The 22,745-nt window shown below is 48.5% G+C and overlaps 1 protein-coding gene across 1 annotated transcript; it reads left to right on the forward strand.

Annotated features, from left to right (window-relative positions):
• The first annotated feature begins 74 nt into the window (after positions 1-74).
• Positions 75-21,893, forward strand: TSSK4 (testis specific serine kinase 4). Its single transcript, XM_081168070.1, has 4 exons — positions 75-647; positions 10,269-10,483; positions 12,926-13,289; positions 21,322-21,893. The coding sequence occupies exons 1-4, from the start codon at positions 441-443 to the stop codon at positions 21,598-21,600; spliced, it is 1,065 nt and encodes a 354-aa protein (XP_081024196.1). The 5' UTR covers positions 75-440; the 3' UTR covers positions 21,601-21,893.
• The last annotated feature ends 852 nt before the right edge of the window (positions 21,894-22,745 follow it).

The following is a 22,745-nucleotide window of genomic DNA, read 5'->3' on the forward strand; positions in this document are numbered from 1 at the left end:
CGCGAGCGGAATGTTGGGACGTGGCTATGACATCATCGGAATCCCGGGGGGAATCCAGGTTGGTGGAGGGCGGGGGGTCAAGGTGTTGTTGTTGGGGGGGCCGGAAGGCTGGATCTTCTCACCTCCTTTGAAGCTATCGCAAAGAAGGGTGCCAACTTGGATTCGCCCATCCCGGACACAAGTAGGGTGAGATCCACTGGATCTCACCATCGCTAAGGCAGAAAAACGTGCCACCCAGTTCCCTTTCAGCTGGGCTGTGCGGTGGGAGAAATTGACCAGCCAGCCTTCCCACACCAGGTTGGGTCTATTGCCTTCCCATTAGACACCGCAGACCTAACAATTATTTGCAGTATTGAGCACCTTCCCCGTAGACCTTGAGCTGAAGCGAGAAGCCACTGGCTGGTTGAAGGAGGTTTGAGGCAGCACACAAGACTTCAACCATGGTTGAACATTCAGCCTCCACGCCCTACGTCTCTGTGATGGACCAGTATGGTTACCAGGTCGGCAAAGTGATCGGCCACGGTTCCTACGGGACCGTCTACGAGGCTTATTTCGCCAAGCAGAAGACGATGGTGGCCATCAAAATCATCTCCAAGAAGAAGGCCTCGGAGGATTACCTCACCAAATTCCTGCCGAGGGAGATACAGGTTGTTATTCTCATGGTGCTGTGTGGATACCCCTTCTAGCCCTGAGCTTTTCCACAGGGCACCTCGCTGTGGGCTCGGGAACGTGTGTTTTGAGCATCCTCCTGACGTCACCCCCATCCAAATGCTGCTCTGAATTTCTTGCTCCCGTTTAATCCAGATTTGCTGTGTCCCTTGGGAAATCTAAGAGATTTGTAGGTTTGTTGTTGTCGTTTAGTCGTTTAGTCATGTTCGACTCTTCGTGACCCCCTGGACCAGAGCACACCAGGCCCTCCTGTCTTCCACTGCCTCCCACAGTTTGGTCAAACTCATGCTGGTAGCTTCGAGAACACTGTCCCACCATCTCGTCCTCTGTCATCCCCTTCTCCTTGTGCCCTCCATCTTTCACAGCATCAGGGTCTTTCCCAGGGAGTCTTCTCTTCTCATGAGGTGGCCAAAGTCTTGGAGCCTCAGCTTCACGATCTGTCCTTCCAGTGAGCACTCAGGGCTGATTTCCTTCAGAATGGAGAGGTTTGATCTTCTTGCAGTCCATGGGACTCTCAAGAGTCTCCTCCAGCACCAGAATTCAAAAGCATCCATTCTTCGGCGATCAGCCTTCTTTATGGTCCAGCTCTCACTTCCATACATCACTACTGGGGAAACCATAGCTTTAACTATATGGATCTTTGTTGGCAAGGTGATGGCTCTGCTTTTTAAGATGCTGTCTAGGTTTGCCATCGCTTTTCTCCCAAGAAGCAGGCGTCTTTTAATTTCGTGGCTGCTGTCACCATCTGCAGTGATCATGGAGCCCAAGAAAGTAAAATCTCTCACTGCCTCCATTTCTTCCGCTTCTATTTGCCAGGAGGTGATGGGACCAGTGACCATGATCTTTGTTTTTTTGATGTTGAGCTTCAAACCATATTTTGCGTTCTTCTCTTCCACCCTCATTAAAAGGTTCTTTAATTCCTCCTCACAAAGAGATTTGTGGGAGGAACAGCAAAATGGCAAATCCAGATTAAACGGGGTGGGCAATATGGGATGGCGTTTTGATGAGGACGTTGTGAAAAATTTGCGCAAGCAGCACCGAGTTATAAATAAACTGCAGGCGGGGAAGACAACCTACTTTTATGGTGACATCTTAGAGTGGTTCCCAAACTTCCTTCCCCATGGACCACTTGAAAATTGAGGAGGGCCTTTCTCACAGACCACATGATTGTTTTCCTACTTCTTGCAGCAGTTGTAATGAGCTGTGTGCTAGATGCAGTACGATTTTTATTGTTATTATTTTATTTCTTATGCATTTCCTGTTCTGCTGTACAGTGGTACCTCGGGTTACATACGCTTCAGGTTACATACGCTTCAGGTTACAGACTCCGCTAACCCAGAAATAGTGCTTCAGGTTAAGAACTTTGCTTCAGGATGAGAACAGAAATCGCGCTCCGGCGGCGCGGCAGCAGCAGGAGGCCCCATTACCTAAAGTGGTGCTTCAGGTTAAGAACAGTTTCAGGTTAAATACGGACCTCCAGAACAAATTAAGTACTTAACCTGAGGTACCACTGTATAACTTTTTCAGCCCCCATAGAATTCAAATTGCAACACGAAACAGAGAGATTTTAAAATGCAGTTAAAAATCCATATGAATATTTTGTGCGAGGGCTGTGCCGTCTCCCATCTTCAGCTGCGAAGGCCGCAGATGAGCCACAGAGCACCTAAAGTCCTAAACAAAAGTTTGTGGACAACTGGAAGAAGGGCAGAGTTGTGGGCTGCAATTTTGAGGACACATCAGAGGGGTCAAGAGATGGCAATCTTTTCTCAGTGCTAAATTTCTGTTATCAAGAGAACAGAATAAACCCCAAATTCTTACTAGGGTGAGCCACAAGAGATTTGAAATCAGAAACCCTTCCCAGCTGCCCCTGGCTTCAGTGTAATGTTGACTTTGGGCTTTATGGCTTTGCATATGTTAATTGCCTTTCCCCTTTTGAAGAACAAACATTGCTTATTGACAGATTCTGGGTGCCTTCAATCCTAGAGGTCGATAAAAGGCTCCGGCTGGATAGTTTTCCATTTGCTGGAGCTATGGGGAAACTGGGCAGCGGAGTCTGAGATCCCGTCTGCGCTGCACATTGTTATAGAACAAATTGGGGTTATTCTTTTGCAACCCAGCTCTGCATCGAGAGATTTCAGTGCCCCTATGTTTGTTGTCAGTCAAGGGGGAAATGTGTGGAGGTAGGAACCAGTAGAAGGAAAGAAAAGGAGATCTTTGTTTGTCTCTTGCCTCACAGCCCCCCTTCCCCCCTTGCAAGGACCCAGAACAAAGGTGTATAACAGCTTTTACTAGAAATTGCCCAACCCCTTAGCCAAAGACCACCCAAAAGCATCATGCAAGCCTCACAGAAAGAGGCGGTTTGCAACAGAAATCCGAGTGCATGACTTGTCTGCTGTCTGTCAAGATACCTGCAATGTTTTACTGACGTTCTTTTAAATGACAAACACCCAAGTTTCTGAAACCATTGTCACAGACCTCCCCTATTTGTGCACAAAATGTGCTCTTTTCACTGGATTTGTAAGTGAAAAGAACTTACTGGGAGAGGTTTTTCCAAGATGTTTCCTTCTGCAGAGAAATATTTGGGGTCATTAAGAGTCAAGATGGTTTGTGGAGTGCTCTCCTGTACTATTTCAGACATGCGGATTACAGTGGTACCTTGTGGTACGCTTCAGGTTACAGACTCCGCTAACCCAGAAATAGTACCTCGGGTTAAGAACTTTGCTTCAAGATGAGAACAGAAATCGTGCTCCGGCGGCGCGGCAGCAGCTAAAGTGGTGCTTCAGGTTAAGAACACTTTCAGGTTAAGAATGGACCTCTGGAGCGAATTAAGTATGTAACCAGAGGTACCACTGTGTGTGTTTATGGATGTGTGTTTTAGCTTGTGCACTTATGAACGTTTCTGTTTTATTTACGACACCTTAAAATTGTTATAACACAGATAAAGTGGAATCATACCATGGATTTTAAAGTCATGGCTTCTCAACAAAGAATTCTGGGAATTGTATTTTGCTAAGGGGGGCTGAGAATGGTTGGGAGTCTCGGAGCTACAATTCCCAGAGCAGTTTAACAGCCAATCCCTCTTCACAGGTGTTATAAGAAAAATACTGCTCCTTTTCCCTTATGGGGTATTCCAGAGCCCGTACAGAGTCCTTAAATAGGTTCTCTATCGGTAGGAGAAAATAGTGCCAACCAGAGAATGTTGTTATTTAGTTGTTTAGTCGTGTCCGACTCTTCGTGACCCCCTGGACCAGAGCACGCCAGGCACTCCTGTCTTCCACTGCCTCCCGCCGTTTGGTCAAACTCATGCTGGTAGCTTCGAGAACACTGTCCCACCATCTCCTCCTCTGTCGTCCCCTTCTCCTTGGGCCCTCCATCTTTCCCAACATCAGGGTCTTTTCCAGGGAGTCTTCTCTTCTCATGAGGTGGCCAAAGTCTTGGAGCCTCAGCTTCAGGATCTGTCCTTCCAGTGAGCACTCAGGGCTGATTTCCTTCAGAATGGAGAGGTTGGATCTTCTTGCAGTCCAGGGGACTCTCAAGAGTCTCCTCCAGCACCATAATTCAAAAGCATCCATTCTTCGGCGATCGGCCTTCTTTATGGTCCAGCTCTCACTTCCATACATCACTACTGGGAAAACCATAGCTTTAACTATACGGACATTGATCTTTATTAAGTGTTGCAACAGGCATTTGAAATTTCCTCCCCTGTAGCTCAAGACCACCCCCCAAAAAATCATACATCAGTGAAGGGGCGATCTACACCAGAAAACCTTTGTGCCAGGATACCTGATAATGGTCACCGATTCCTTTTTCCTGAGCTTCTTGGCCATTGCTTTGAGATGGTAAATACCGTATTTTTCACTCTATAAGACGCACCAGACCACAAGACGCACCTAGTTTTTGGAGGAGAAAAACAAGAAAAAAAATATTCTGAATCTCAGAAGCCAGAACAGCAAGAGGGATCGCTGCGCAGTGAAAGCAGCAATCCCTCTTGCTGTTCTGGCTTCTGGGATAGCTGCGCAGCCTGCATTCGCTCCATAAGACACACACACATTTCCCCTTACTTTTTAGGAGGGGAAAAGTGAGTCTTATAGAGCAAAAAATACGGTAGTTTAGTTCCTGAAATCTCTTACATATATTGATAGTTTCCTCAGCTTAACAGATTGCAGTACTTCCAGACTGTATTTGCAAAGGGAGGTGTATGCCCCTGAAGTCCAAAGACAACTGGAATGCTTTCCCCATTTCCTTCTTCCTTGCAAGGAAGTATTTGAGGTCAATTTGGGAGAGTCAAAATGGCTACAGGGTTGCTCTCCTGTACTGTTTCAGACACTATACTTATGCTTGTGTGCATGCCTTGTACATTCGTGAACATTTATTTTACAGTATATCTTAGACCTTATACAGTGGTACCTCAGGTTAAGTACTTAATTCGTTCCGGAGGTCCGTACTTAACCTGAAACTGTTCTTAACCTGAAGCACCACTTTAGCTAATGGGGCCTCCTGCTGCTGCCGCGCCGCCGGAGCGCGATTTCTGTTCTCATCCTGAAGCAAAGTTCTTAACCTGAAGCACTATTTCTGGGTTAGCAGAGTCTGTAACCTGAAGCATATATAACCTGAAGCGTGTGTAACCTGAAGCGTATGTAACCTGAAGTACCACTGTAATTCTCATAACAATGGGAACTCTGGAAATTGTAGGTCTGAGAGGGAAATTGGGTCTCCCAACAATTCTCAGCACCCGTAAAAAGGTAAAGGGACCCCTGACCATTAGGTCCAGTCGTGACTGACTCTGGGGTTGCAGCGCTCATCTCGCTTTATTGGCCAAGGGTGCCGGCGTACAGCTTCCGTGTCACGTGGCCAGCATGACTAAGCCGCCTCTGGCGAACCAGAGCAGCGCACGGAAACGCCGTTTACCTTCCCTCTGGAATGGTGCCTATTGATCTACTTGCACTTTTTGACGTGCTTTTGAACTGCTAGGTTGGCAGGAGCAGGGACCAAGCAACGGGAGCTCACCCCGTCGTGAGGATTCGAACTGCCGACCTTCTGATTGGCAAGTCCTAGGCTCTGTGGTTTAACCCACAGCCCCACCCACATTTCCCAGGATTCTTTGGGGGAAACCATGAACGATTAAAGGGCCATGAGGCTGCTTTGAATACATAGGGCGGGCAGGGCTTAAGTGTACACGACATAGTCCCCTCTGCAGGGAGGTGGGACCGATTCGGATGGTCCGCCCCCGCCACTTAATGGATCCAAATGGTTTCCAGAGAGTGGTAGGGGATGCTTTATCCCATGTTGATGGCCTTTCAGCCGATTCCCTGGTGGCCCGCTGGAATGTGGAGTTAACCAGCGCTATTGACTGTTTGGCTCCGAAGTGCCCTCTCCGATTGCATGGAGTCCGGACAGCCCCGTGGTTTTCCACGAATCTGAGGGCAATGAAACAATCGTTGAGACGGCTAGAGCGCCGGTGGCGGATAACTCATTCTGAATCTGACCGGACACATATTAGAGCTCAACGTCGAGCCTACCAAGTGGCGATAGCAACGGCAAAGAATACTTTCTTTGCTGCCTCTATTGCATCTGCAGAAAACAGCAGCAGGAGACTTTTTCATGTGGTTCACAATTTAGCGTAACCACCTGCGACATCGGGGCCCAGTACGGGCCACATGATCTCCTGCAATGATTTTGCAAAGTTTTTTGCAGATAAAATCGCTCAGATTCGGGAAGAAGTAGACTCCACCGTGGGAGCAGGGCCAGGGCGGGAGAGTGCTAGAGTCCTGTCTAGTCAAGTTCCGTGGGATCAATTCCAACCTGTTACCTCCGAGGATGTGGACAGGCTGCTTGGACGAGTGAAGCCAACCACCTGTCTCCTGGATCCTTGCCCATCCTGGCTTATAAAAGCTAGCCAGGAAGGACTGGGCGATGGGCTTCATGGGGTGGTGAATGCTTCCCTCCATGAGGGAGCCTTCCCAGACCCGCTGAAAGAGGCGGTTATTAAACCGCTTCTTAAAAAACCATCTTTAGATGCGGCCATGATGGCCAATTATCGCCCAGTCCCAAATCTTCCATTCTTGGGCAAGGTGATTGAGTGAGTGGTTGCTGAACAACTCCAGGCATGCCTGGAAGAAGCGGACCATTTGGATCCCTTCCAGTCGGGATTCAGGCCTCACCATGGGACTGAAACTGCTTTGGTCGCGCTGGTTGATGATCTCCAGCGGGCTAGGGACAAAGGTGAGAGCTGTTTCCTAGTTCTGCTGGATCATTCAGCGGCGTTTGATACCATCGACCATAACATCCTTCTGGACCGTCTTGAGGGGCTGGGAGCTGGGGGCACTGTCATACAGTGGTTCCGCTCCTTCCTCCTGGGCCGTGTTCAGAAAGTGGTGGTGGGGGGATGAGTGTTCAGACCCCTGGGCTCTCACTTGTGGGGTGCCTCAGGGTTCTGTCCTCCCCCCATGTTTTTCAACATCTACATGCAGCCGCTGGGAGAGATCATCAGGAGGTTTGGGCTGGGTGTTCATCAGTATGCGGATGATACCCAGCTCTACCTCTCTTTTAAATCAGAACTAGTGAAGGCGGTGAAGGTCCTGTGTGAGTGTCTGGAGGCGGTTGGAGGATGGATGCAGCTAACAGATTGAGGTTGAATCCTGATAAGACAGAAGTACTGTTTTGGGGGGACAGGAGGTGGGCAGGTGTGGAGGATTCCCTGGTCCTGAATGGGGTAACTGTGCCCCTGAAGGACCAGGTGCGCAGCCTGGGAGTCATTTTGGACTCACAGCTGTCCATGGAGGCACAGGTCAAATCTGTATCCAGGGCAGCTGTTTACCAGCTCCATCTGGTACGTAGGCTGAGACCCTCCCTGCCTGCAAATTGTCTTGCCAGAGTGGTGCATGTTCTGGTTATCTCCTGCTTGGACTACTGCAATGCGCTCTACGTGGGGCTACCTTTGAAGGTGACCCGGAAACTGCAACTAATCCAGAACGCAGCAGCTAGACTGGTGACTGGGAGCGGCCGCCGAGACCATATAACACCGGTCTTGAAAGACCTACATTGGCTCCCAGTACGTTTCCGAGCACAATTCAAAGTGTTGGTGCTGACCTTTAAAGCCCTAAATGGCCTCGGTCCAGTATATCTGAAGGAGCGTCTCCTCCCCCATCGTTCTGCCCGGACACTGAGGTCCAGCTCCGAGGGCCTTCTGGCGGTTCCCTCACTGCGAGAGGCCAAGTTACAGGGAACCAGGCAGAGGGCCTTCTCGGTAGTGGCGCCCGCCCTGTGGAACGCCCTCCCATCAGATGTCAAAGCGATAAACAACTACCTGACATTCAGAAGACATCTGAAGGCAGCCCTGTTCAGGGAAGTTTTTAATATGTGACATTTTAGTGTATTTTTCATCTTTGTTGGAAGCCGCCCAGAGTGGCTGGGGAAACCCAGCCAGATGGGCGGGGTACAAATAATAAATTATTATTATTATAGTTTTAAAGCACTCCCCAAAGAATTATGGAAAGTGTAGTTTCTTCTGGGTACTGAGATTTCTAAGGTAACCCCTGCTCCCCCTCAGGGAGCTACAATTCTCAAAGTGGTTAAACAATTGATCCCAGGGAACTCTGGGAATCGTAGTTCTGTGAAGGGAATCGGTCCCAGACATGTTTCAATCTGTCAGTAACTTTTTCTGCTAATCCATTTCACAAGACGTTGGCACACGATCTGTTCACGGAAAGTCCAGCCTTAGTCTTCTAACATTTGCTGTTTCGTTGTCTCGCTGCCACCATAAAATATATTATCAGGTCTTTGCCAAGCCACCATAAAATATATTATCAGGTCATTGCCGAGGCAACTTTGAGTTGCTTCCGTCAACAAAAGTACCGTATATAAAGCTAATATGGTTGGGCGTCGACGTTTTTTACTATAAAGCTTCCTGCCTGACTAGCATGGGATGCAACCCCAAGAATAAATGTTGAAACATGCAACTCTGAATCCCCCAAGCAAATAAAGGAATATTTGTACAACCTCAGCAGGCGTAATATAGTTCAGCCTAAAGCTTTGTAGTATAAAAAAAAGTTTCACCAGAACTGGCAGGGGGAGCAGTGAGTGGAAGGGGCACAGTGGTGTCAGATGTGGGCAAATCAATTCCCCCCATATAACAAAAAGCAAACAACACCATAAAAACAGTCCTATTGTTGTTGTTATTATTGTTGTTGTTGTTAGAATTTATATACTGCCCTATACCCACAGGTCTCAGGGCGGTTTACAGAATAAAATCAAAATATATAACCACAAAAACAATAACAACCTAAACCCCTGTCTCCCATATGACAAGAGATGTAAAATTTCTGGAAATTTTTAAGCCACAAGGGGGAAAAAACATTTCCTCCCTCCCTGTTTTTTCCTGGGAAAAATAGAATTTTTTTGGGGGGGGACTTTAAAAGTACAGTGTGGAGTAGTTTTACAAATTGTGTGAAACACAGTGCATATAAAAGTATTATGCTTGCAATAAAACAGGTAACCACCCCTTCTTTCCCTCAAAAGCAACAAAAAAAGCAAGAAACCATCAGCATAAAAAATAATCAGATTTGCCCCTTAGCACCAACAGCAAATAAAGTTCAGGTCCACCTCAATATTTAAGCTCCATTGAAGGTCTACCCTTTGAGTAGTGCTTGGGGGGAAAAAGAAACAGAAGAAACTGTTCGACTTCCAAAACGTTCAGAAACCAAAGTGTGGCTTCTGATTGGAAGCTCCTGCAGCCAATCGGAAGCCGCTCTGGACGTTTGGCTTCCCAAAATTGTTAGAAAACCAGAACACTCACTTCCGGGTTTCGATTGTTTGGGAGCCGATTTGTTTGGGAGCCAAGGCGTTCGAGATCCAAGGTACGACTGTATATTAACATAACCAACCCATATGTCCAAACAGATATTGAAACAAGACTGAGGGTTGCAAGATATACATGGAGAAGGCAGTCAGATCTTCAGGCCAATGAGTAGTCGATGTTGTTGTTGTTGTTTAGTCGTTTAGTCGTGTCCGACTCTTCGTGACCCCATGGACCAGAGCACACCAGGCCCTCCTGTCTTCCACTGCCTCCCGCAGTTTGGTCAGACTCATGTTTGTAGCTTTGAGAACACTGTCCCACCATCTCGTCCTCCGTCGTCCCCTTCTCCTTGTGCCCTCCATCTTTCCCAACATCAGGGTCTTTTCCAGGGAGTCTTCTCATGAGGTGGCCAAAGTCTTGGAGCCTCAGCTTCAGGATCTGTCCTTCCAGTGAGCACTCAGGGCTGATTTCCTTCAGAATGGAGAGGTTTGATCTTCTTGCAGTCCATGGGACTCTCAAGAGTCTCCTCCAGCACCAGAATTCAAAAGCATCCATTCTTCGGCGATCAGCCTTCTTTATGGTCCAGCTCTCACTTCCATACATCACTACTGGTGGTCGATAGTCGATAGTGGGTATTTATTCTTCCAGCCTCATAATATAACTCTTTTTCGCAGGATCCACTTCCAGTTCCCATCTGTTAGTCCCTAGGTTATAATGCGAACACCTGCATACATCAAGCGTTTTTCTGAAACAAATTTAATCCGGATCCTTTCTGACAAAGCGCATGTTTCACCTTCCCCTCCAGGTGATGAAAACCCTGCGCCACAAATACGTGATCAGTTTCTACCAGGCTATCGAGACCACCTCTCGCCACTACATCATCATGGAGCTGGCACCCTGTGGCGATGTCCTGGAGTGGATCCAGAAATCGGGAGCCTGCTCCGAGGCCCTGGCCGGGAAGTGGTTTTCTCAGCTGTCTCTGGGGATCGCCTATCTGCACGGCAAGGGCATCGTGCACCGGTGAGTAAATGGAGGAAATGGCGATAGGCCAGGAAAAGAGGCAGTCCTTGAAGATCCCTGTAGAAACAGGTACTTTTAAGACTTGGGCTGTGTAGGCACCAGATCTACATTCAAACACACACAGCTGTCTGGTGTTCAGAAGCACTTCCTGTCTGCCTCCTTGGCATAGCTGTCAACTTACAGATTTGAAAATAAGGGACCAGCAGCCTCGAAAATAAGGGATCAGCAGCCAAAATAAGGGATTTTCTGGGCACAGGTATGTTCAGCTTCTGAGCCCCTCAGAGCCAAAGGCAGAAAGCCCAGCCGGCAGCCAAACGAAGCCTCAAGCGGTGGTTCCCACAGCGCAGCAACCCGGCAAAGGGGATGCAGCAAGGGAAACCACCGTCACCTCTCCGCTGGGAAGCGCTGAGCAAAGGCGAGTCCCCAGGCAACGCGGCCGATTTGATCGGCACAAGGCATGCAAGCTCCACCCCCCTAGTCGTTCTCAGACTCCTTATTGGGTGAGCAACGCAGCCAAGCAACACAGTTGGAGCCTCCCTCCTCCCTGGCCGGCAGGGAGGGAGGGAGAGGAGCTGCTTCCTTTGAAACCCGGGAAATTTAAGGGACATCATCAATAAGGGACAGCAGCGGGACATGGCACTGGGATAAGGGAGTTTCCCGCCAAATAAGGGACGGTTGACAGCTATGCTCCTTGGAGGCTGAGAACAGCTATCCTGGCTAGTAGCCATCAACAGCCCTCAACTCCTGGCTGGCTCGCCAAATTGTTATAAGAAAAAACTGCTCCCTTTTCCTTATGGGGTACCCAAGAACCTGTAGAGCAGGGGTAGGCAACCTAAGGCCTGTGGGCCAGACAAGGCCCAATCGCCTTATCAATCCGGTTCATGGACAGTTCAGGAATAGGCCTATTTTTACGTGAGTAGAATGTGTCCTTTTATTTAAAATGCTCATCTGGGTGATTTGTGGGGCCTGCCTGGTGTTTTTACATGAGTAGAATGTGTACTTTTATTTAAAACCCATCTCTGCGTAATTTGTGGGGCATAGGAATTCATTCATTCCCCCCCCCCCAAAAAAAATAGTCTGGCCCACCACATGGTCTGAGGGACAGTGGACTGGCCCACGGTTGAAAAAGGTTGCTGACCCCTGCTGTACAGAGTCCTTATGTAGGTTCTCTATCAGTAGGAGAAAATAACAGAGGCCGACCAGAGAATACTGAGAATCAAAGCCGGTAGTAAGCCTGATCTTTATTAAACTGTTGCAACAGGGTCCCTACTTACCACACGCAGGAGGGAGGAGAAAACACAGAACAAGCCCTTATATAGACTTTTGAAATTGCCCATCCTGTAGCCCAAGACCACTCCCCCCAAAAACATCATACATACATCACAGAAGGAGGTGGTCTACAGCAGAAATTGGAGTGTGTTGCTTCTCTCCTGTCTGCCAGGATACCTGATCATGCCTTACTTGATTGCCTTTTCTGGGTTGCCTGGCCATTCCTTTGAGATGGTAAATACTTAGTTCCTGAATCTCTCATGCATATTGATAACAGATACTTGCCAGACTGTATTTGAAAAGAGAGGTGTAAGCCCCTACAATCAAAAGACAATTGGAAAGCTTTCCCCATTTCCTTCCTCCTTGCAGAGAAATATTTGAGGTCAATTTGGGAGAGTCAAAATTGCGTCAGGATTGTTCTGTACTATTTCAGACACGTGGCTTATATACTTATGCGTTTGCTTTGTACATTTATAAACATTTGTTTTATATCTGAGTCTTAGAATTCTTATAACATCCTTCTTTTTATCTGTCCTGAACATTCAGCTTTGTGCAATGTTCAGGAGTTCTAGCATTGTGGGAGAGGGAGCGAAACTTCCCTCTATGCCCTGCTTAATTTAATAAATGTCTGTCTTCTTTCTTCTCAGTTGCTTTTATCCAGCCCCATTTTGGGGGAAGGAGTAGTTCCCAGAGCTCCAGACTTCCTTTGTAGTGGAATTTCTCCCCCCCCCCAAAAAAAATCTCTCTGGTTGTCATTTTCTGAACCTTCTCCAGAGAGCCAGTGTGGTGTAGTGGTTAAGAGCGGTAGTCTCGTAATCTGGGGAACCGGGTTCGCGTCTCCGCTCCTCCACCTGCAGCTGCTGGGTGACCTTGGGCTAGTGATACTTCTCTGAAGTCTCTCAGCCCCACTCGCCCCACAGAGTGTTTGTTGTGAGGGAGGAAGGGAAAGGAGAATGTTAGCCGCTTTGAGACTCCTTCGGGCAGTGATAAAACAGGATATCAAATCCAAACTCCTCTTCTTCTTCTCCAGCTTTGCAATATCCTTTCCACACTGGAGTCTGAACCTGGGATTTCCCTATGAGAAAGTCCTGCAGGTTTAACCCACTTCCCCTAAGATCCCCACCCGAATCCCTGTCTCCTTCCTTTTCTCCCTCTGCCCTTTCCCGACTGCAGGGACCTGAAACTCGAGAACCTTCTCCTCGACAAGCGCGAAAACATGAAGATCTCAGACTTTGGCTTCTCCAAGATGGTGTCCACCCAGACGCAGCCTCCCCCGACGCCGTCCTACCGCATGATGAGCTGCTTCTCGCACCTGAGCCAGACCTACTGCGGCAGCTTCGCCTACGCTTGCCCGGAGATCTTGCTGGGCCTGCCCTACAACCCGTTCCTCTCCGACATCTGGAGCATGGGGGTCATCCTCTACACCTTGGTGGTGGCCCACCTGCCCTTCGATGACACCAACCTCAAGAGGCTGCTGCGGGAGACGCAGAAGGAGGTCAGCTTCCCCAGCCACCTCCAGATCAACGAGGAAATCAAGGTGAGCAGCATGACACCTAGGAGCCGTACCCACAAAAGCCACCAGGGGGCAGCATGCCAATACCACTGAGGGCCACTAGGGATGTGGGTGGTGCTGTGGTCTAAACCACTGAGCCTCTTGGGCTTGATGATCAGAAGGTCGGCGGTTCGAGTCCCTGCGACGGGGTGAGCTCCCATTGCTCGGTCCCAGCTCCTGCCAACCTAGCATGCCAGTGCAAGTAGATACTGTATTTTTCGCTCTATAAGACACACCAGACCACAAGACGCACCTAGTTTTTGGAGGAGGAAAACAAGAAAAAAAATATTCTGAATCCCAGAAGCCAAAACAGCAAGAGGGATCGCCGCGCAGCGAAAGCAGCAATCCCCCTTGCTGTTCTGGCTTCTGGGATAGCTGCGCAGCCTGCATTCGCTCCATAAGACGCACACCATTTCCCCTTCCTTTTTAGGAGGGAAAAAGTGAGTCTTATAGAGCAAAAAATACGGTAAATAGGTAGCACTGCAGTGGGAAGGTAAACGGCGTTTCCATGCGCTCTGACTTCCGTCATGCCAGAAGCGGTTTAGTCTTGCTGGCCACATGACCCAGAAAGCTGTCTGTGGACAAACGCTGGCTCCCTCGGCCTATAAAGTGAGATGAGCACCACAACCCCATAGTCACCTTTGACTGGACTTAACCATCCAGGGGTCCTTTACCTTTACCTTTACCTACTCATGGGATAACAGTGTGGTGCCCATACCCCAGTAGAGGGTCTGATGTGGGGGTCCTGTATCCAGGCCCTCAGAATCCCCTATGGGGTACTTGTGCAATGGTGCCCATACCCTCAAATGCCACTAGGGGGTACTGCTGCATGGGTGCTACATCAATACCCTCAAAAGCCACTAGGGGGCAGTTGCAGGACAGTGGTGCTTCTACGCCTGCCCCCTAGAAAGCTACTCAGAGGTCCTCATGTAAGACGTGTTGTCTCCTCTCCCCTTGCCCTTAACTCACAGCTTCTCCTCCCCCTTGTGCTTTTTTTTTTAAAAAGTTTTTATTATTAAAATAATTCAACATTAATACACACATATTGTGAATATACAAGCATACAAACATACATTTCATAGTCCTTAAAAATGTTCAAACATACCTACACTCAATCTCACAGATAATTCCTTTTCCCATCACCATCCACCACCCCTCACCCCACCCTTGTGTTAGACTTCCAATTTACTTAATTGCGATTACTTCCCACTTCTGTTACTTTCTTTCACACACCTTTAACCTAATTTCATGCTTCTTTTTCTATTACGCATCATTATCCATCTTATTTAGTATTTCAGTATTTAAAACGGAACTTGTTTATTCTAATAGGAGTTCTGATTTTTCAATATGGTTTTGCAAGTATCCTTTAAACACCTTCCAGTCCCTATCTATCTTCTCTTTTGAGATCTCCTCCTCGGGCTTTTAACTGGGTTGGAACAGGCAGAAATCCAACAGGTGCGGTTTTTCCAGCCAGTGCTATTCACACGCCAGCCTGGCTGCAGCGCTGATACTCTCGAGTGCAGCAGGCGTACTTACTGTGAGGCTGGCCCTGCATCAACCTCTCCACCCACCCAGCACCCTGAGGCTGTATCATGGGGTGGCAGGAATGCCAGCTACACCCTGGCAGATCACCTGGTTCCTCCGAGCAAAGAGAGGAGCTGCTCCCCGACTCTCATGGCGCCTTCCTCCTGGAGCCTTCCTTCTCCTGACTTCAGCAGCTTCCAACGATTGGCAAGGCACGACTGACCAAGGAGGTGGGCAGCCAGCTCCTGGGAGTTCAGAAGAGGGCGAAAAACACCAGCCGCATGCAGAGTTGGGCGTTCTTTCCCGCCCACGGCAGAAGTCCAAATTTATCGGGGCTCCTCACCAATTTGGGGTGGCCTTGTTGGCTCTTGCGGGCTGCAGCAGGAGAAATATGTCACCCAGATCTGAGGAAACAAGCTCTAAATCCAGATGCCACTGTCAATCAGTTAGAACAGGAGTCCTCAAACTTTTTAAACTGGAGGCCAGTTCACTGTCCCTCAGACACTGTTGGGAGCCAGACTAATTTGAAAAAAAATAATAATGAATGAATTCCTATGCACGCTGCACACATTTTACTTGTAGTGCACAAAAACAGGAAAAACAAGACAATATTTAAATTGAAGAATGATTTTAATCAACATAAACTTCTAAGTATTTCAATGGGAAGTTTGGGCCTGCTTTTGGCTCCTGAGATGGTCAGTATCCGGTTTCATATTTGTCACTAGTCGTAGCAAGTGTTTATCAGTTACTCTGGATCTGGTTGGAGATTTCACATGTTTCATTTGGGGAAAAGTCTGTTCACAGACATAGGTAAAGGTAAAGGGACCCCTGAACATTAGGTCCAGTCGTGACCGACTCTGGGGTTGCGGCGCTCATCTCGCTTTATTGGCCGAGGGAGCCGGCGTACAGCTTCCGGGTCATGTGGCCAGCATGACTAAGCCGCTTCTGGCGAACCAGAGCAGCGCACGGAACCGCCGGAGTGGTACCTATTTATCTACTTGCACTTTGCTGTGCTTTCGAAGTGCTAAGTTGGCAGGAGCAGGAACCGAGCAACGGGAGCTCACCCCATCACGGGGATTCGAACTGCCAACCTTCTGATCGGCAAGTCCTAGGCTCTGTGGTTTAACCCACAGCACCTCCCGCATCCCCGTTCACAGACATAGGTGCTGCCAAAGATGGTTGTGATTTTGAGTACACGGTTCCTGAGATTAAGCTATGTCTCGGAGGGGAGTTGCGCATAGAAATTAGTGAGGCTGCTTGATTTGAATGTGTCTTTCACAATTCTGTAGTTTGGCCAATTGCATTCGGTAAATCGGATCAACAGTTTCAATGTCAACAGAAAACTCTAAGCCAGGGACCATAGAAAGAAAGAACGCAAAAGCACCAGCCCGCCTGCTGCACGTGCGCAGGATCGCATCATCCCTCCTCTGGCACGCACACAGTGTTACGATATAGAAGCAATGCGGCCGCGAGCTGGAAGCTTGAAAGCAAAACATAATGGGAATGTTGGGACTGTTCCGTGGGAAACAGAGGGACAGTCTATTCACAGTGCGAAGCACCGGAATTAGCTCAGAGTGTAATATGAGCTGTACAGGAAGTACAGGAGGAGTTTCTCTCTCGGCTGTTGGAGTTTGAAGAGAGCAGTCATGTTTTCTGTAACGCTGCAAAGACAGAAATAAAGGCATGTAAATACGTTTCTGTCTATCTCTTTCCCCTGCCCACAGGGGGGGGGGCAGGAAAGAGTGGTGTGTTCTTCTCACGCTGAGAAGGATCGCCTATCGCGACCTAGCCTGTATCCTGCTGGGGAATACAGACAGGGAGGTCAACCGGAGATCAAGCCGGGTGCCTGGAGAGTGGCCAGTTTCTCCTGATAAAGGCTTGAGTCCCAACACACAGTCCTCCTTCCTCACAACCAACCAACCACTCGCGGTATCAACGGACGCCGGATGCAGAGGTCGTGCTCAGACACAGGATGCCATACTTCCTTTCGCCATAGACCTGTTAGACAGTGGCAGGTTCTGCAATTGCCAGGCAGGCCAGGTTCAGGACTGTGGCAGGCCTGATCTGGCCTGCGGACCGTAGTTTGAGGACCCCTGGATTAGGAGGACCGCAAGATGCCTCAAAAGGTTAACATTATTTTTTTTTATCTTGGAGGGAAACGAACACGACTCCCGTGACTCCCCTCCTCCTTCCTGGGAGCCCGATTTTGTTGTCTCCTTAGGTCGGTGTGCGGAGTTCACGTGCCAACTCCCCGGACCTTAAGAACGTAAGCCCCACCGAGTCCAGCATCCAGTTCTCTCTTTTTTATATATAATAATTTTCCATTTTAACAATCCAATCAAATCACATTAATTCTTCCTATTTATACAATTACATATCATAAAGTCCAAATGTTTTGCCAAATTATAAATTTTTGGTTGGGGTTTCCCATGCTTCGAGTTCGGTGGGGTCCAATCATCTCATATTTCTGCTGCTTTTAGTGTTCACCAGTCCCATCTTTCAATCTTCTTGTTATTATCCTTATTCTTTAATAGCCTGAGTTGTTTCCACAGGCGAGTTAAACTAAACAATATTATGCTTCTGTGTGAACCTTGTATGACTCTCCCTTTTTTTTATAGCTAGTAAGTCTTTTGTTTGCAATAAATCCTTACACGCTGGTATTTATGCCGAATCCATCCAAAAGTCCTCCTTGGGTGGCAGACGCCATCTTTTCTCAATTCCGATGAAATAGAATCGAGGCGTTTGCTCATTAATTTTCTCGGACAAGTTGCAACGTACATTAGCCTTTCCAGGGGAGGTTTGCCAAATCATACTTGAAATGCAGACATAATAACAAAGTGGTAACTCGCCTCCCCCTATGACTATCAATCTCTGCAACATAGTCTGTCTCATAATGGTGGATCCTGATTAAATACTGCGTCACAGGAGAGGCTTTTATCAGCCCAGCATCCAGTTCACATTGTGGCCAAGCTGACGCCTGAATGGGAAACCCGCAAGCGCGTAGGGTCTGAGTGCGAGAGCCCTCTCTCTGCGGCTTCCACTAACCGGCGTCCGGAAGCGTTGTTGCTATCTTTACACAAACACACCGCGCAGCTGGGGAGCACACTGAGTCTATGAGGCTGTGTGCTAGAATTGCTATTAGTCATAAAGCAGCAACAGCATGCATGATGGTTTGCGGAGTACAAAAGGGCAGACTGCGTCCTCTACGGTTTACTGTCTTCCCCGCGAGATGTCTGTTGCTAAGGTGTGTTTGTGTGAGAGAGAACTTGGGTAAATTCAGAAGCGGATTAGAGTTCAAAAAATTGGAGGGAGGACTCCCTCCCTCTTCACTGAGACCCTTGCTAAATTTTGCTACAGACATAGCTTTCATTGGGGCTTTTTTTTTGGGGGGGGTGGAGAAACTTGGCCAGATGAACTATTGTGTTTTTTCCCCAAACATCTGTTACTGAGACCGTCCCCGTTAAATAAAAAAATTGTAGCGTTGGAAGGGATCCTGCAAGTCATCTAATCCAACCGCCTGCAATGCAGGAATCTTTTGCCCCATGTGGGTCTCAAACCCACAACCCTGAGATTTAAAGGTCTCATGCTCTACCGACTGAGCTACCCCAGGTCCCAGACCGGAGCTTTGTCGTTTCAAGTATTGTTCAATGCAAAGGACGGCTGTGCACACCTTGGTCTCTGAGCAGCGAGAGACTCCGGTGCTTACCTGCAATTTGGTTGCATTTCCTTGGAAATGAAGGTCTGCGGAGACTGCAGTGTCCTTAGGATATACATATTACACAGATATACAGCATTAACACTCCAGCAGATCTTGACTGTTCATGATTATGATTCCAGCACACAGCAAGACTAGCCCCTGTCTCTCCAGCATCAGCCAAAACTCACAACCAACTTGCCTGCTTCCAACTTCCTAGCATCATGTGGCATGCAGCCAGGCGAGTTCGGAAAGTGCTTACACCTTCCTGGAAGCATCTCCAGCAGTCGCTATGGCAACACACCTCTTCCCAGTTAACGCCTTAAGACGCTGATGAGGCCAGCCAAGACCATTACCTGAACAAAGGAACTGCTTTCCTCTTGCAGATTCTAACCTTGCAGGGGTAGGATCACAGGTTCGGAACCCCTGGGCATCATCCAAACTGACCCCCCCAAAAAAAATCTATTGCCAGAATCGAAGATTGTTGTTGTTTAGTCGTTTAGTCGTATCCGACTCTTCATGACCCCATGGACCAGAGCACACCAGGCATTCCTGTCTTCCACTGCCTCCCGCAGTTTGGTCAAACTCATGCTGGTAGCTTCGAGAACACTGTCCCACCATCTCGTCCTCCGTCGTCCCCTTCTCCTTGTGCCCTCCATCTTTCCCAACATCAGGGTCTTTTCCAGGGAGTCTTCTCCTGAGGTGGCCAAAGTCTTGGAGCCTCAGCTTCAGGATCTGTCCTTCCAGTGAGCACTCAGGGCTGATTTCCTTCAGAATGGAGAGGTTGGATCTTCTTGCAGTCCATGGGACTCTCCAGAGTCTCCTCCAGCACCATAATTCAAAAGCATTCATTCTTCGGCGATCAGCCTTCTTTGTGGTCCAGCTCTCACTTCCATACATCACTACTGGGAAAATCATAGCTTTAACTATACAGACCTTTGTTGGCAAGGTGATATCTCTGTTTTTTAAGATGCTGTCTAGGTTTGTCACTGCTTTTAAGAAACAGTTGTCTTTTAATTTAGTGACTGCTGTCACCATCTGCAGTGATCATGGAGCCCAAGAAAGTAAATTAGAGGTGTAATTTTTTGCAGAGGGCTCCTGCTGCTTTGCTGCACTGGTCTCCCATAACCCTGAGCAGGGATGGGGAAGTTGTGGCCAAACAGCTCATCGTAAAGGCTACAACAGCTGGCTGCCCCAAGGCCTTTGGCCACACTGGAAGGAGATGATTGGATATGGAGTCCCAAGAAGACCTGGCAGGGCACATCTTTCCTCCTACCCCAGATCTAGCGAAGGCCTCTTTACAGACGCCTCCTGCGACGCACAAGGGAATAATCCAAAACCGAAAGCAAACCTGCTTTTCCACTTTGGAACAATTGTTTTCACCCAGTTGCAAATTCAGTTGCTTAATCGGGTGCCTCTCGTACAGTGAAGATCTTTTTAGTTGTGAGAGAGCGCACTACAATTCCCTGAATTCCCCAGGAAGAGATTCGTGCTTAAAAGCAGCTCCAAGGAATCGTGTCTCTGTGAAGGGGATGGGGGTCTCCTAGCAACTCTCAGCACCAGTGCTGGGTTTACGTATAAGCTAAACAAGCTATAGCTTAGGGCCCCACACTCTTGGGGGCCCCAAAAAATCTAAAGGAGGAAAAAACTTGATGTACATTTCCAAAATATAATATTAAAAACAAATAAAACAAAACTTACCTACAGCAACAGTGTTTTGTGTTGTGTAGGCTCCTATGATGTAAGTCATGGGCCCCGCCTGCTAGCCTGCTCCCTAAAATATCACTGGTTTGCTCCTTTCTATATATAGGGTGCCTACATTCTGCATGGACTGGTTGCAGGGCAACATGGGCAAATGGTTTTAGATACCTATGAGGTCCATAAATTACCATATAGCATATATAGCCAGATGGGCGGGGTATAAATAATAAATTATTATTATTATTATTATTATTATTATTATTATTATTATTATTATTATATTCAACCCAAAAACCAGCGACAATTTGTTATTGACAAAGGACAGCTGGACATATAAAGGGTCCCATTACCTTCAGTAGCTGAGGGCCTCATCAAACCTCAGCACCCATAACAAACTAGAGTTCCCACGAGCTTTTTTTTGGGGGGGGGGAGTTATGGCTGTTTAAAGTGGAGTGACACTGCTTTAGAGGTGTAATCCATGAAGGAACTGTGCACTTCTGAATTTGCCCGTGCACTACTTGGAAAAGGTTTTGTGGATGGCTACCAGCCATGACGGGACGCGGGTGGTGCTGTGGGTTAAACCACAGAGCCTAGGGGTTCGAATCCCCGCGACGGGGTGAGCTCTCGTTGCTCCTGCCAACCTAGCAGTTCGAAAGCACCTCAAAGTGCAAGTAGATAAATAGGTACCACTCCGGCAGGAAGGTAGACAGCGTTTCGTGCGCTGCTCTGGTTCGCCAGAAGCGGCTTAGTCATGCTGGCCACATGACCCGGAAGCTGTACACCAGCTCCCTTGGCCAGTAAAGCGAGATGAGCACCTCAATCCCAGAGTCAGTCACGACTGGACCTAATGGTCAGGGGTCCCTTTACCTTTTACCAGCCTTGACGGCTGGGCTCGGCCTCCGCAGCCGTGTTTCTGAGTGCCAGTTGCTGGGAAGTGCAGGAGGGGAGAGGGCGCTTGTGTTCAAATCTTCCTTGCAGGTTTCCCACAACCCCCCTGGGAGAACATGCAGGCGGATTTAGCTGGGTGGTTGCTCTGATCCAAAGCCGCTTCCTTCGTAGCGGTTAAACTGGGACGGCCTGTCTCTCTCGCCCCTGCAGGAGCTGGTCCACCGCATCCTGCGCCCAGCTACCAAGCGGCTGAATATCCTGGAGGTGCTCAAAGTCCCTTGGGTCCTCAAGTTCCTGGCTGAGAAGCCGACCACCGAGATCAAGGCCCTGGAAGCGATCTGCGGACCCCGGGCAGCCGACAACAGCAAGAACGCCAGCACCACCAAGTCCCGCTCCCTCTCCAACATGCCAGACAAAAAGAAGGCCGCCAGCCGGACCCACAGCACCGGGCAGATCAAGGGGACGAAGACCCAGGAAAAGCCCACCTGAAGGAGGGGAGACATCTTGGAACGAGGGATGGGAGGAAATCTAAAGACTGGAGACTCTCACCTGCAGTGACCGGGCGATGTTTTCTTTGGGGGGGGGAAGTCCAGGGGGGTGGGTGGTCTAGGGTGTGCACAGGGACCGTAGGGGGGGGGGAAGGAGGGCAGGGAACAGGCAGAAATAGCGTCACAGCCCCTTCTCTTCATCAGGCCTAAAGGAACAAAAGCAGCAGCAGGTTTCGGGAAATGACGTTTGGGTGCCATCTCTGAAATGCCAGATTAAAACCGAAAACAGAACAGCCCTTTGGGGTTTCGCAAAAAGGTGGTTAACGGACCTTTACGCTCATCCCTTCTCTGGGATTTCTTCTTTTATTAACACGCACCCACAAAACAAACCGTGAACCACCATATACAGTGGTACCTCAGGTTAAGAACTTAAGTCGTTCTGGAGGTCCGTTCTTAAGCTGAAACTGTTCTTAAGCCGAGGTACCACTTTAGCTCATAGCTGTCAACTTTCCCCTTTTCTTGCGAGGAATCCTCTTTGGAATAAGGGAATTTCCCTTTTAAAAAGGGAAACGTTGACAGCTATGCTTTAGCTAATGGGGCCTCCCACTGCTGCCACACAATTTCTGTTCTCATCCTGATGCAAAGTTCTTAACCTGAGGTACTATTTCTGGGTTAGCAGTCTGTGACCTGAAGCGTCTGGAACCTGAGGTACCACTGTATATACCACATTTTTCGCTCTATAAGACGCACCAGACCACAAGACACACCTAGTTTTTGGAGGAGGAAAACAAGAAAAAAATTATTCTGAATCCCAGAAGCCAGAACAGCAAGAGGGATCGTTGCGCAGTGAAAGCAGTGATCCCTCTTGCTGTTCTGGCTTCTGGGATAGCTGCGCAGCCTGCATTCGCTCTATAAGACGCACACACATTTCCCCTTACTTTTTAGGAGGGAAAAAGTGAGTCTTATAGAGCAAAAAATACGGTACTTTCCCTGGGGTTATTGAGCGAAAAGGCTGCCATTCTTGATTTCGCAGAATGGTAGCTCTGGAAGGGACCCAGAGTGTCATCTAGTCCAACCCCCTGCGACGCAGGAATCTCAACTAGATCCCTCCATGACAGAATCTCAACTAGATCCCTCCAACCTCTT

The sequence above is a fragment of the Podarcis bocagei genome (assembly GCF_964188305.1).
Source record: "Podarcis bocagei genome assembly, chromosome: 13".
NCBI lineage: Eukaryota > Metazoa > Chordata > Lepidosauria > Squamata > Lacertidae > Podarcis > Podarcis bocagei.